This window comes from Oryx dammah, unplaced genomic scaffold (genome assembly GCF_014754425.2).
Source record: "Oryx dammah isolate SB20612 unplaced genomic scaffold, SCBI_Odam_1.1 HiC_scaffold_18, whole genome shotgun sequence".
Lineage (NCBI taxonomy): Eukaryota > Metazoa > Chordata > Mammalia > Artiodactyla > Bovidae > Oryx > Oryx dammah.
In genome coordinates this window covers 92,147,188-92,162,763 of record NW_024070202.1, presented here as the reverse complement: position 1 = coordinate 92,162,763, position 15,576 = coordinate 92,147,188, and the positions used below count along the sequence as shown (strand labels likewise).

The 15,576-nt window shown below is 44.2% G+C and overlaps 1 protein-coding gene and 1 pseudogene across 1 annotated transcript in view; one reads left to right on the top strand and one right to left on the bottom strand.

The window, feature by feature from the left end:
• The window catches only part of SND1 (staphylococcal nuclease and tudor domain containing 1), a 423,281-nt gene extending 421,608 nt beyond the window's left edge, over positions 1 to 1,673 (bottom strand). Inside the window, exon 1 of the mRNA XM_040259576.1 lies at positions 1,366 to 1,673. Coding sequence (XP_040115510.1) covers positions 1,366 to 1,443 — 78 coding nt within the window. The 5' untranslated portion in view covers positions 1,444 to 1,673. The remainder of the gene's footprint in view (positions 1 to 1,365) is intronic.
• Positions 1,496 to 15,576, top strand: part of LOC120877544 — a 16,907-nt pseudogene continuing 2,826 nt past the window's right edge.

Sequence of the window (15,576 nt, the reverse complement as noted above, 5' to 3'; positions counted from 1 at the left end):
AGAAGCCACTTCAGGATAACCCTTTCATAGGTCAGGTCAATATTTCAGAAAGGTGAAACTATGTGGACCCTGGAAATTCCCTCCTCACTCAGTTTCTGATAAATTCTGTCTCTCCCTTTATGTATAAATAAGTGGGAAACGCACTACTGAAAAGCCTAAGAATCTCGGTTGGAGGCAGAATACTGCCTAAGAAGTGACTATGTGAATATCAGGGGGAAAAAAAAAATCTTGAAATCTAATTCATACATAAGCTGAGAAACATTATAATCGGACGGTGAAAGACAATGAGCCAAGAAAACAATGTTTTTCAAACTTTCTACAACTATAAAAGGCTGCAGAGCTTTGGGACAAAGTGTCATAAGGAATATTACCAGATGGAAAAGTCAGAATTGCGGCCTGAAATGAAAGCCTGTGGCCATCACAACCAGAAATTCTGGTAACAACGAAGAAATGTCAGTTTCCAATCCTAGGGAATGTTGAGGGGAGGCCAACAGAGGGGACAATTGATAAAGAGAATTTATATTACAAAATTATGACGGGGGTTAATTTTTAATGAAACTTGCAAGGTTTTAAATGCACCATTCAAGGATGTAGAGAGTGAGGGGATATATAATCAGGCAGAATTTACAGTAACAGCAGGAGACTGGGAATCAGAACATTTAGGCTCCGGTCCTGGCTCCAACCCAAACCACCATGTGACCTTAGGCAAGTCACTTGTCCTCTTCAAAGTTGTCTCATCCGTAGTGAGGGAACAACAAGGATCGCTAAGATTCCTACTGGCCTAAGGCTCTGAGAGCCAAAGAGATGGGGAGCACAGATATGAAGAGTTCTTAGGACTACTGACTTGACGCAAGAGGTGGAGGGAAAAAGACGGGAAATGAGGGCCAGAGAGCGAGAAAACTTGGCGTAACTGAGCGTCGGTGGAAACATAATAGCTTCAAGAAGGCCAAGTACTCCAAGAGTTCCACGGAAGAGCGGACGTTAGGATCTATGAAAAACTGCAAACTACTCAGCATATGCCAAAATGGACAGAAGGACGGTGAATCGGAGGACTGATACCCACACGTCCCCGTTAACTAATCAGTAATCGATCTGTCCCGGTAAAAAGCCAGGAGACTTGAGTCCCACGATCACGGAAATCACTGTGACCCCCTAATGCCAGGGTGTCCCGGAGGCAAAGTACCGAAGGGGAGTCCGTGTCGACTTGCGTCTAGGGAGGGGATTCCGAGATCGGGTCAAAGTGAGGAAGGGGCAGAGGAAAGAGGATCTGGGAGACACTGCAAGCTGGCGGTAGGGGAAGGAGCCAGCGCCAGACTCCCGCACGGTGGCGGCCAGTGGGATCGGTGTCCTGGGCCCCGCTCTCACCATCTTGACGATGCCCCGTTGCACGGTGGGGACCGCGGGTCCCCCGGAGGAGCCGCCGCTCTGCGCGGAGGAGGCCATGTGTAGCGATGGAAAACCAGCGATTAAGGCGGTGGCCCGCTAGGACGTGTCAATGTGGGTGTCGGTGTTGGTGAGAGGCCGCCTCGGAGAGGAGCGGGCGGGCGACCAGCTGTGGGCGATGGACGGGACGGACGCGCTGGGCGCTCACTGGAGCAGCAGCAGGACTGGGAGCGAAAGAGACGCGATCTCCACCACCGCCACACGTTCTACTCGCCGCGCAAGCGTGCCAGAGCGCCACCGCCCTCCGGCCAATTAGAGCCCAGAACCCGCCGGACCCCAAGCCAATAGGCACCCTGCTTGCGGAGCCCCGCCCCTTAGTCTCAAAACCGGTCAGGAGCTTCAGGAAGCGCTGAAAGAGCTGATTTGCAGTGATGGGCTAAGTATGAGGCGGGACTTCCGGGGCAGTGGTAGTAGGTAGTGTCGGGAGGTGTAGTGGAAAGGAAAGGACACGTCAGCATCTGGCCGCGGGGCGCAGTGGGCCCTGGGAGCCCCAGGGGCGGGGTCAGCTTCGCCCTCCGGCCTGGCCCCGCCCATTACGCCCCGCCCCGCGGGCGGCTGAGGAGCCCACGTGGACGTTAGCTTTCCCGGAGGGCGCACCCAGGTTCGTTAGCGCGAGCTGGGAACGCCAGACAGCAAGGCCGAATTCTGGAGGGATCTCAGTTCTGGTGCACAGTGACTTCCGACATTTTACCTCAGCTAAAAGTGTGGGGAGAACGTGGAAAAGTCTAAACGGTGTACCTACCTGTGTTGGCCTTGACACCGAGTGTGACCGAACGCCCTCCCGGTAGTCGGAAATATATCTCGCTCGTGTTTGGGTCGCCGGTGTCCCACACATGTCAGGCGCTCGATTAATGTTTTGTGGTGAAAGGAATAAATCTCCCTTCTTGTGCGCCAGTGAAAACCTTGCTAACACGCTCTCAGCGGACCGGGTGAAGGAGGAGCCACGCCACCTCCAACCACCGGAACCCACCCCTTTACCTAGTCCTAATCTTTAGCGGAGAGACTGGGGAGAGGAAGGTGCAGAGCAAAGGCATATACATGTTTACCTGAATGTTGAGAGACGGCTAATATTCGTCGAGTGCCAACTATGAAGGGCCAAGAACCTTACTTTCATGCCAGTTAATCTTGAAACTTGTTCCTACATTGAGGACAGTTCTCCCCTATACTCTTGAGAAGAGGTGATTCTCCCACACTTCACTTATCCCAGAGTCCAGTTTTGGGGTCAGCATTTTCCTAGATCCCTAGTGCTCCTTCCATGCCTTTAATTTGCCATCATCTTCAAAAAAAAACCTTTGTGGCAGCTCATTCCACCTAATTATAGTACTCTCCATCTCACTGGGCTTCCTGTCCTCTTTGCCCCAGTGCCACCTTGTCATTCATTGAAACTGACACCTGGTGCACACTCTTCTCTGCCCAATGATCCTGAATGACTTCCACATTTATGCACCTGATTTATCCAGTACCCTGGCCTCGAAACTCCTTGACCTTATCTTCACTGAGTTGGATCTCTGCATCTATTTAGCTACATAGCTGAAACTGTAACCTCAAACATTCCCATCTCTGATGGTAATTGCTGTTCTTTTTCCCTTCTCACTCAGTTACTTCTTATACTCTGTATTAGTTTTATCTCCTAGCTCTAGTCAAGAATCTCAGCAGGGTTTAGCTGGGTGCCTTTGCCACAAGTTCCCTCAAGGGACTGCAATCATGGTGTCAGCACAAGCTGTGGTCTTATCTGAAGGTCCCTTGTCTGAGTAAGGGAGGATCTGACTTTAAGATCACTAAGACAGTTGTTGGCAGGATTCACGCCCTCATTTCCTTGCTATGTGGGTCTCTGCATAGGGCACAGACCATGGTAACTGGTTTGCATCAGAGCCAATGAGTGAGACAGCATAGAAGACAGGAAGTCTTTTTGAAACTAATCTCAGAAGTAACATCCCATCACCTTCTTCTGTTTGTTAGATGAGTCACTAGGTCCAGCTCACTCTCAAAAGGAGAAGACTGCTCCAGTCCATAAATACCATGAGGTAGGATCACTGGGGTTCATCTTAGAGGCTACCTATCACACACTGTTCTTTAAGGAGAATTCAAAGACCCTAAATGTCTCTCTTTTTTTTTTTTAACCTCACCTTACAGCTTGTGGGATCTTAGTTCCCCAGGCTCTGGCAGTGAAAGCACAGAGTCCTAACCACTAGACTGCCAAGGAATTCCCCTCTATCCTCCTATATCAGCTCTTTTCTGCTCTCTTCTGGTCCCTTGGGTGGTCTCCATTGTTTTTGCCCCTCTCCTACCACTATCCTCATCTCTAATCCCCATTGTCTCTAGTGCACTCAGCTGTCAAAACTCCAATTCTAGATCTCTCTGTCTTCTCCAAACCTACCACTTAACTAGAACAAACATGCAAGTTATTACCATAGTGAATTCATAGGTCCTCATGCATTGCTGGGATTTTTTTCTGTTTCCTCAGTCATGTTGCTCTCCACCTCCATGAGGCTGATTTGTTGTGGTTGTTGTTGAATTAAGACTTAATTTTTTTAGAGGAGTTTTATGTTCACAGCACTATTGAGAGGAAAGTGCAGACATTTGTCATGTATCCCCTGCCCCCTACATGTGCTCCCTAATTATCAACATCCCCACAAGAGAAGTACATTTGCTACAGTTGATGAACCTCCACTGACACATCATAATCACTCCAAGTCCATAGTTTACATTATTAGGGTTCACTCTTGGTATTGTACATTCTGTGAGTTTGGACATATGTATAATGGACGTCCATCCATCCCTCCATCGGTATAGTATCATACACAGTATTTTCCATGCCCTAAAAATCCCTGGGTCTCTTTTAAACCTTCTCTGTTTTCCTCTTAACTTCGACTCCACTGTCTCCCACACTCTGTAACAGCGATAAGGCCGCCTACTTCGAAGAGATAATAAAAACCATCAAGAACTCCCTCTGTTTCCCACCACAAACTCTAATTTTGCTTCTCATTCTTCTCTGTATCTCTCCTGTTACAAAGAAAAAACTCTACTGCTTAAGCTAAACTCTCCATCTATGTCCTGCATCCACCCCCTCCACTTTCTCAAGGGTTCTCAGATAATTCCCTCTCCTGATTTCAGAGCCTCTCAGGTTATCCTGGATTCTTCTCATTAATATTTAAATATTCTCAAATGTCTAGCATAATAAAAATTAATTTTTTCCTTTAATCCATCGCCCTCTCCGGATAGCTCTCTTCCCTTCATAGGCAAATCTTCTTGGTGAAATTCTCCCCCCTCCTTTTTATGACCATGCTATTCAGCATGTGGGATCTTAGTTCCAATGCCCCCTGCAGTGAAAACAGGGAGTTGAACCACCAGGGAAGTCCCTGAAATTCTTTGTGTTTGTTGCCTCCACATCCTCACCCTGCATTCACTCCTCCGGCTCCTGCACTCTGACTACTGTTCTTATCAGTTTACTGAAACTGTTCTCTCCAAGGTCACTACTGAATTCCTTGTGACTATATTCAATGGACACTTTTCACATTTGGTGGTCACTTTGCTGAACTCTCCATACCATTTGACACTGTACTGTTCAAAATGTCTCTTTCCTTCCCATGTTCCCTATATTCCTCCCATCTCTTTACTGTTTCTCCTAATTGCCATTATAAGTGACTCTCCTTTTACCTACTCATTAATACTGGTGTTCCTCTGCTTTTTTCTCAAAATATCTTCTTTTCTAGTTCAAAACATTCTTCCTAAGACATCTAATCCATTCCCATGGTTGCATGCTAATGAGTCCCAAATACATAACTCCTGTTCAGATAACTCTCTTGAGACTCCCTGGTGGTCCAGTGGTAAACACGCCAAGCTTCCAACACAGCAGGTGCATGTTCTATCCCTAGTCGGGGAATTAAGATCCCACATGTGACACTGTGCAACCAGAAAATAAAAAATTTAGTAATAATAACTCTCAAGGAAAGTTATGACCAACCTAGACAGCATATTAAAAAGCAGAGACATTACTTTGCCAACAAAGATCCGTCTAGTCAAGGCTATGATTTTTCCAATGGTCATGTATGGATGTGAGAGTTGGACTATAAAGAAAGCTGAGCGCCAAAGAATTGATGCTTTTGAACTGTGGTGTTGGAGAAGACTCTTGAGAGGCCCTTGGACTGCAAGGAGATCCAACTAGTCCATCCTAAAGGAGATCAGTCCTGGATGTTCATTGGAAGGACTGATGTTGAAGCTGAAACTCCAATACTTTGGCCACCTGATGCAAAGAGTTGACTCATTTGAAAAGACCCTGATGCTGGGAAAGATTGAGGGCAGGAGGAGAAGGGGATGACAGAGGATGAGATGGTTGGATAGCACCACTGACTCCATGGACATGGGTTTGGGTGGACTCCGGGTGTTGGTGATGGACAGGGAGGCCTGGCATGCTGCGGTTCATGGAGTCACAAAGAGTCGGACACGACCAAGCGACTGAACTGAACTGAACTGAGCTTCAGACACATATGAACAATGATATTCTGAATATCTGCCCATGGCTGTTACATTAGGAATTCAAATTCAACCTGTCTCACTAGCAACTCATTATCTTTTCTCCCAAGTCTGATCTTCCCTAGTATATGTTTCAGCCCAAACAATGACTCAAAAAGCTACCTAGTCACAAGCCAGAAATCTCGAGATCTCTGTGACTCCTCCCTCTACCTCATTCCTTAATTCTTAGTCTCAGAAATCTGTTAGGTCTTCAGCAGCACAGTATAGCACATAAGAAGCCCTGCCTAGAGCAAGACTGCCTGGGTTCAATCCCAACACTGTATAACCTTGAGCAGACTATTCCTTGGATTCCTCCTCTATAAAATAAAGATGTTAATAGGACTGGCCTCTTAGGTTTATTCTGGTTTTGAAGATTGTATGTGTTAGTGTATGCTGGATGCGTAGAACACTTCCTGGATATATGTATTAAATTTGCTATGATTATTATTATGTATTTTCTATTGCTTCAGCCTGGCACATTTTCACCTGGATCACCACACTAGGCTTTTACTAGAGCTCTCTGACACCATCCTGCCTTTACTTACAGCCCACCCATTCTTTCTGCTACAGCTGAAGCCATATTTCTAAAATGCAGGTCTGATCATGTCTTTCTACTCCCTAAGCCCCTCCCACAATTTCTCTACAGCTCTTCTCTCAGCTCTACCCTTCCACAGTCTGCCCAGGACAGGTGAACCTGGTTTTGACTTTTCAAGATGGCACTCCTTGGCTCCAGGCCTTTGTGCCTACTTTTATGTCTGTCTGGAGCACTTTTCCCACCCCTGTTTGCTCCTTCCCGCCCCCACTTGCTTCACCTGGTTGTCATTTCCCCATCCTTCAACTCCCCACTTAAAAACCAGAATGCAACCCTTGGAAGGCATTGACAGGAATGCTGTTCCTCTGGGCAGTATTAGTTTCGTCTTTTCTCCTACATTTGACCTGTTACAGCACTTATAAGATTGTAGTATAACCGTCTCTTTCCCCTCAAAAATGTCATTGGACTGTGTCTGATATACTTACCGTGGAATTCCCAGCCCAATGCCTGGTGCTGTTCAATTCAGTTCAGTTCAGTTCAGTTACTCAGTTGTGTCCGACTCTTTGCAACCCCATGGACTATAGCACGCCAGGCCTCCCTGTCCATCACCAACTCCTGGAGCTTGCTCCAACTCATGTCCATCGAGTTGGTGATGCCATCCACCATTTTATCCTCTGTCGTCCCCTTCTCCTGCCTTCAATCTTTCCCAGCATCAGGGTCTTTTCCAATGAGTCAGTTCTTCACATCAGGTGGCCAAAGTGTTGGAGTTTCAGCTTCAGCATCAGCCCTTCCAATGAGTATTCAGGACTGATCTCCTTTAGAATTGACAGGTTTGATCTCCTTGCAGTCCAAGGGCCTCTCAAGAGTCTTCTCCAACACCACAGTTCAAAAGTATCAATTCTTCAGCACTCAGCTTTCTTCATAGCCCAACTCTGCAGTAAATATAAGTAAATATCTGTGGATAAATGAATGACTAAAAAGTATTATCATATTCATTTCACTTATAAGGAACTGAAAGAATGAAAGTGAAGTCGCTCAGTTATATCTGACTCTTTGTGACCCCGTGGACTGTAGCCTACCAGGCTCCTCCATCTGTGGAATTTTCCAGGCAAGAGTACTGGAGTGGGTTGCCATTTCCTTCTCCAGGGAATCTTCCTGACCCTGGCACCAATCCCATGTCTCCTGCATTACAGGCAGATGCTTTACCATCTGAACCACCAGGGAAGCTCCAAGACTCAAGTAAGATGTCTCTTGCAGGTCACGGGGCTAGAGAAGTGGTAGACAAGGGATTTTTCTTTTTTTTAACTCTCCTGTATCTTGGTTGCACCATGCAGGATCGTTAGTCTTTAGTTGTGGCATAAGAACTCTTAGCTGCAGCATGTGGGATCTAGATTCCAGATCTAGACTAGGGGTTGAACCTGGGCCCCTTGCATTGGAATTACTGAGTCTTAGCCACTGGACCACCAGGGAAGGGATTTGACACTGGTTCTTGTGACTCTGAAGCTCATGTTCACTCTACCGATATAGGATGGTGACTCCAAAAGTCTAAAAGGTGACTTCTGTGTGGTGGAGAACACATCCACACATAGACTCACACACAGAAAGAATCTTTAGACAAGATTCATTTAAACAAACAAAAACCCTATTTCCTGTATTCCTTTGAGAGTAAATTTAGGAAATATATCCCTGGTAGTAATAATAGCCAAAATATATTGAGCACTAAACACTAAAAGGCTGTGTGTTAAATGGTTTTCCCTACATTGCATAATTTAATCCTTAGAACAGTGCTATGAAATAGTGTAATCAATCCCCTTCAACAAAGGAGGACAGTAATGTTCAAAGAAGCTGAGCAAACCAACTCTAAGTCAATAGGTAATAAAGGATGGAGTTAAGATTGAACCCTGAAATTTATGACCCTCGTCTGCTCTGTTTGGCTAGCCTGCTTCTAGAGGGTGGTCAAACCTGCCCCCTCATCCTGGATCTGCACCTGTAAGGTCCAGAGGTTTCAAAGAAAACATTTTCAACTCTCCAGTAAGTTTCCTTTGGGTAAACAGGAGAAAACTCAACACTGGAGTATCTTCCTGCCTCCGTTCTTCCAAGCCCCCCTCAGACTTCAACCCACCCTCCATACTGTTAACTGGCTGTTCTTTCTAAAATGAACATTTCAATCACATAGACTACCTCCTTAACTTTACAGAGTTTCCCCTTCTGCTTCAGACAGACTTTCAACTCCTTAGCATAGCAATGAGGCCCTCACCATCTGGCCCTGACCTACTTTTCCTTCCCCTCTCTCCTCCTCTCTTCCCTTCTTCCTTCTCCTTCTTTTTAAAGTTTGTTACAGATAAACTTGTGTTTCCCCCAGATTCGTGTGTTGAAGCCCAAATCCCCTTACTGTATTTGGCGATAGGACCTTTATGGAGATAATTAAGTTAAATGAGGTCAGAGGAGTGGTTCCCTCGTCCAATAGAATGGTGTCCTTATAAGAACAGGAAGGGAAATAGATCTCTCTCTCTCTCTCTCTCTCTCTCTCTCTCCCCCTCCCCCTGTAGGTGGGTGCACAGGAGAAAGGCCACATGAAGACATAGCAAGAAGCTGGCTATTTGCAAGCCAGAAAGAGAAATCTCACTGGAATCCAACCCTGGCACCTTAATCTTGGACTTCCAGCCTCTGGAATGTTGAGAAAATGAATTTCTGTTTCTCTAGTCACCCAGTCTGTGGTATCTTATTATGACAGCCTGAGCTGACTAATACAATGTTTTACTATGTGTGTGCTCACTCATGTCCAACTCTTTGTGACCCTATGGACTGTAGCCAGCCAGGAACATCCCATGGGAGATGGGAGAATACTGGAGTGGGTTGCCATTTTCTTCTGCAGGGGATCTTCTGGACCAATGATCAAACCCGCGTCTCCATTGGCAGGTGGATTCTTTACCACTGAGCCACCTGGGAGGCCACAGTGTTTTACTCTATGTTTATCTAAAAGAAAACTTCACAAACCCAAGTTGTCTGGGTCAGCCAAGGCCAAAAGAATTTTCCACAGTGATGGACACTCTATATATGACCTGTCCCACACAGTAACCATCAACCACATGAGGTCAGTGAGCACTTGAAATGTGGCCACTGCAACTGAGGAACTGGATTTTTAATGTTATTTAATTTTAATTAATTTAAATTAAGTTTAAATAGCCACCCAAGGCTAGTGATGAATATATCGCGCAGCACCAGTCTAGGCAATTAAACTTGACTCCTGCTGTCATATCCAATATCAGAATCTTCTATGTAGGTTTTTAAGTTATTTCTCTATGCCTCATGTAAACCAAACTTGATTAAAATGTATGATAGCATAAAGCATTTTTTTTAATCTTAAGAAACAACAAAAAGCTTATAACATTAGAAGTAGAACTCAAATTCTATTTTAAAAAGAAAGAAAAGGGAAAGAATGTATCCAGTGCTTGGACTTAGATATTTCTCAGACCTCACAGAGCAGAACAAAATTCATATCAACCCAAGAAAGATAATGGGCTCTTTCCAATTTTCCCTATCTATATAGTAAGTCAATTTATAATAAAGGATTTGTAAAGGTGTAATAAGGGTGTATACAACCATGTGATTTGGGCATTAGTTATACACTTTTGGTTAATGGATCAACTTTGCAACCTGTCTTATTGTCATTTAATAGCGTGACCTACCTTCATCTCATTCTCCCCAAAGCTATTAACCAATGTCTCTGAATTCTCAGTAGCCTCAGATGATTGCGTATTGATTTACTCCTGCTATAACCATTGGCCTTAACCAGTGTCCAGGTGTGTCACCTTGGACCCTGCCTGCCACTCTCGAGTCTCTAAGAAAAAAGGCATAAAGAAAGCGCCAGCCAGTGGCACCACCTACCACAAGGTAGCATGTCTTCAGAAGACAGAATGGGTCTCTACAGAAGCAGTGACCCCAGAAGTGAAGGTGTGGCCCTTCCCAGGGAGGACAGTGGCCTGGAATAGCCAGAAACTGATTCAAACTAAGTAAGGCTGGGTCTCTGGAGTGGGTTCACATGGCCCTACTAGGATAGCCAGTGTCAGCTGTCAAAGCTGAGGGGTCAGAGCAACAAAGAAGAAGCAGAGCAAGAGGTCAGGATCTGGATGAGTGGTGATGGTGGGGAATGCTGGGGCAAGGTGAGGAGTGGGAAACGGACAGAGGGTCGCTGGAATGCATGGGGGTGGGGCGGCCAGCGTTCAGTGAGCAGAGCCCAGGTCAACAGGTCATCTGCTGGTCGTGAAAGGATGGGGTGAAGCTAAGGCAAGAGACCAGAGTTCAACTGACACCTTAAAAGGGCACCCCATGTACTAAAAGGGGGACTTCAGGATGGTCCAGGCATTTTTCTCAGGCATCCTTTTCTGGACCTCCTCCAGCTTAATTCACCCAAGGGACTACTGTTTCAGGTGAAATAACACCCTATTTCAGCCACATTCCACATAAAACCACAGAGACGTCAAAACCCAGAAAATCTCTTTTTCTTCTTCATCCCAAGTCTTTGTTTTATGTATTCGTGAATGATGTAAATACCAATGAGAAACGATTTTATGAGAAGGCAAGATAATTCTAACTTTATTTTATACCCTGTGGTTCGGTGGAAAGCAGTTTGCTTTTTTTAAGAGCACTTCAGAGGATAGGATGTTACTTTATACTGCAATGGAAATGGGCTAAACAGCCACAGAGTTATGTGATGTTTATTCTAAAAAAAAAAAGTCTCTTTCCCAATATAAAGCATTTGAGCTGTTTCCCTCTGCTTGCCCCTTCAACAGGAACAAAATAGACAAAATCTCTGCCTTTTGGAAGCTTACATTTTATTTTTTTAATTGATTTATTGCTATATTTTGAGGGCAACCTTACATTTTAATATCGGAAACTCAGAATGGGATCATTATGATGGCTGAACATTTGGATTAGAGATACTTACAACCAAGGCAGAAATTTAAAAAGATACATTAGGCTGTATAATTTTCACTGTCTGATCAAAGGAAATATATGATTTTATGGGAAGAGACAAACTTTTCCTTTGACACTGAGTTCTAGAAAATTGTCATTACATGACTGAAAAGAACAATGAGTAATATAATGGGCAGTATTTGCAGTAAAATTTTATAAGAGATGCAGAAACATGACTTTTTCTTATTAAAAGGTCACATCAAACCTAAAGGAATACTGCTGCTGCTGCTGCTGCTAAGTCACTTCAGTCATGTCCGACTCTGTGTGACCCCATAGATGGCCTCCCACTAGGCTCCCCCGTCCCTGGGATTCTCCAGGCAAGAACGCTGGAGTGGGTTGCCATTTCCTTCTCCAATGCATGAAAGGGAAAAGTGAAAGTGAAGTCGCTCAGTCATGTCCGACTCTTAGGGACCCCATGGACTGCAGCCTACCAGGCTCCTCCGTCCATGGGATTTTCCAGGCAAGAGTACTGGAGTGGGGTGCCGTATTGGATGGTAACTCAGTGAAAGTTTCTGTGGTAGAAAACAGTCATCGTTATAAAGAAAAAAGTCTGCTTAAAAAAAGAGGGGTCAAAGTACCTAATTCTTGGGAATTCCATGGTGGTCCAGCAGTTAGAACTTGGTGCTGTCTCTGCTGAGGTCCCAGGTTCAATCCCTGTTTGGGGAACTAAGTTCTGCAAGCCGTGTAGTACAGCAAAAAAAAAAAAAAAAAACCACTAACGGAAAATACTTCATTATTTCCTCCAAAGTACTGAGAGTCAACCAAAACAGTTAAGAAAAGGGAAAGGAAGATCTTCTAAAATATTCTAAATAGGTCAAGTGTGAGAATAATATTTAGGTATTCCCTAGCCTACACCATTTTGGTGAGGAAAGTCCTACAGAGAGGCTCTAAAATTGGAATCAAGGAATCAATAAACTTGACATGATCCTGACCGTTTACTGAACCCTTCTAATAGCAGTGTACTTTGGTTCAGGATGTATAGAGAACCATCTGGAGTATAGAGAACAGTCTGGAATACTCTAAAATTGCTCACAACTTTTGAACTGGCAATTCTACTTTGGGAAATCCCAAGGAAAAAAATGGTGAAGGATGGGAGATGGTGAAGGACAGGAAAACCTGGTGTGCTGCAGTCCATGGGGTCACAAAGAGACACAACTGAGCGACTGAACAACAGGGAAAAAAATGTCCTGGGGCAGGGTGGGAGGAGTCCACAGCAAGTATTGTGTCAAAAGGTCGAGAGGAAGTGCTCTGGAATGTGTTTGCCAAGGTATGAAGTGTTGTGGAAGCTGTACTTTGTGAAACTTACAAGTTTACTTAACATAAGTCTCAGTTTTATCATCTGTAAAAATGGGAATAAAAGTCATGCCTGTCTCATTAAACATTAGGTTGATGTGAGAAGATGAATGAAAAGATCTATTTACAAGGTCTAGGATCTAGGGAGTTCGTAGATTTTTTTTTTGTTTTTTTGGTCACCTCATGTGGCATGCAGGATCTTCCCCAACCAGAGATAAAACCCAGGCCCCTGCATTGAGAGCACAGTCTTAACCACTCTACCACCAGGGAATTATTAATAAGGTTAGTGATAACAATGATGATCTAGAGAATTTGAAGCTACTCATAGTCTGAACAATACGAAAATAGCTAAAAAACCTTATGATTTGTAAACAATGAAATACCATGTAGCTTTAAAAAATGACATGTGTGTAAACTACCTTTATAGCACAGCATAAAAACCAGGACACAAAATAGTTTTGCATGTTGATTATAACAAAGTAGGAAGACATGTGTACATTAAAAAGGAACTAACAGAGATGGAGACAGATGTTCTGTTGGTTTGCTAGGTATCGTTTCTAAAGTTCAGAGTGAATTCTTTTCACATAAACTTAGTTTTCAGTGCCAGAAGATCACAATTTCTTATCCTTTTTCTTGTGAAATGTAAGACACAAGAAAGTACCCCAAACAAAAATGTACAGCTTTATGATTTATCATGAAGTGCTTCGTGATATAATTATCACCTAAGTCAGGATGAATGGCCAGCATTCTCAGAAACTGTCCTTCTAATTGCTGCTCTTCCTAAGTCTGTATCTCAAAACAGACTTATAGCTTTGCTTGTGTTTTAAAAATTTTATAACTAGAATTAAGCTATGTATTTTTTCATGTGGCTTCTTTAGCTCAACATTATGTTGGTGAGATCCAGCCACACTATCTCATATGGCTATTGTTTGCCATCTTCTTCACTGTATAGTATTCCTTCATAATGAACATACCATCCTTAGTTTATCCATTCTCCTGCTGATGGATAGTTGGCTTGTGGCAGATAGCATTTTCCAAAGAACACAGAAATATCTCTCAACACACATGTTGTTTTTATAAAGTGATCTCAACATTCCTCCCATTAAAAGGTGGAATCTGGGACTTCCCTGGTGATCCAATGGTTAAGACTCTACTTTCCAATTCAAGGGGCATGAGTTCAATCCCTGGTTGGGGAACTAAGGTGTGGCCAAAATTAAAAAAAAAATAAAGAGTGGAATTTATGTCCCCTCCCCTTGAAGGTCTTTGCTCTGTCTTAACCAATTAAATGCAGCAAAAGTGACCTTTAAAGTCACTTCATAAAAAATGTCTTGCACTTCCACCTTGTTCTTTGGGGATGTTTGCCCTTGTTGCCAAACTGGGTAAAAGTCCAAGCTACACCATGGAGAGGCTGTGTTCAGGTGTGTAGTCAACAGCCCCAGCTGAGATCCTGACCAACAGCTAGCTGTAGGAGGGGAGTTCCCTGATGGCTGAATGGTTAGGGTTCTCAGCTTTCACTGCAGTAACCCAGGTTCATTCCTTGGTTGGGGAACTGAGATCCCACAAGCTGTGCATCAGGGTCCCCACTGCCCACCCACCAAATAGAAAATCAAGAAGCATGCATATATGCGTGTCTTCCATGCCATTTAGGGCATTCCCTGGCGGTCTAGTTGTATGAGGAAGAGGCCTTTAGGTGATTCCAGCCCCCTCACCACTGAGTCACAGCCTTCGTCTCTCCCTGCAGAAGCCACAGACTTGGCAAAGCTGAGATAAGCAATCCTCTCTAGGCTCTTTCTGAACTCTTGACCCACAGAATCCACAACCATCATAAAATGGTGATGGCTTTATCCACTAGGTGTGAAATGGTTTAATACACAGCAGTTGTGTCACAAACAGGACTGTATCCAGTTTTTAGCTATTATAAATAAGCATTCATGACATGTGTTTCTTTAGGGAATCTGTAGGAGTCAAAGGTTATGAATACCTTAACTTTGGTAGATAGCTTTTTCCCCAAAGTGGATGGGCCAATTCAGACTGCCTCCAGCAGTACATGAGAGTCCTAATTATTCCATATTCTCACCAGCATTTGATGTTATCAATGTTTTAAAATCTCATCCATTCCTATTCTCTAATATAAAATAAAAAGTTTAAATAAATAAATAAAATTCCAGCCATTTTGGTGGATGTGCAGTAGTATCTCCTATGGTCTTAATTTGCATCTGCCGGCTTTCTACTTTTTTTAAATTTTTATTTATTTATTTTTGGCTGTGCTGGGTCTGTCTTCTCTGCTGTGCGTGGGTGTTCTCTAGTTGTGGTGAGCAGGGGTTGCTCTTTAGTTGTGGTGCACGGACTTCTCATTGCAGCGACTTCACTTCCTGCAGAGTGCAGACTCTAGGGTGTGTGGGCTTTAGTAGTTGCAGCTCTCAGGCTCCAGAACATAGGCTCAGTAGTTGTGGTTCCCTGGCTTAGTGGTAGCTCAGGGCATGTGGGATCTTCCTGGACCAGGGATTGAATCAGTGTCCCCTGCATTGCAAGATGGATTCTTAACCACTGGGCCACGAGGGAAAACCTGCAGCTAAGCATTTTTAGTGGAGGTGATGGAATTCCAGTTGAGCTATTTCAAATTCTGAAAGATGATGCTGTGAAAGTGCTGCACTCAATATGCCAGCAAATTTGGAAAACTCAGCAGTGGCCACAGGACTGGAAAAGGTCAGTTTTCATTCCAATCCCAAAGAAAGGCAATGCCAAAGAATGCTCAAACTACCACACAATTGCACTTATCTCACATGCTAGTAAAGTAGTGCTCAAAATTCTCCAAGCCA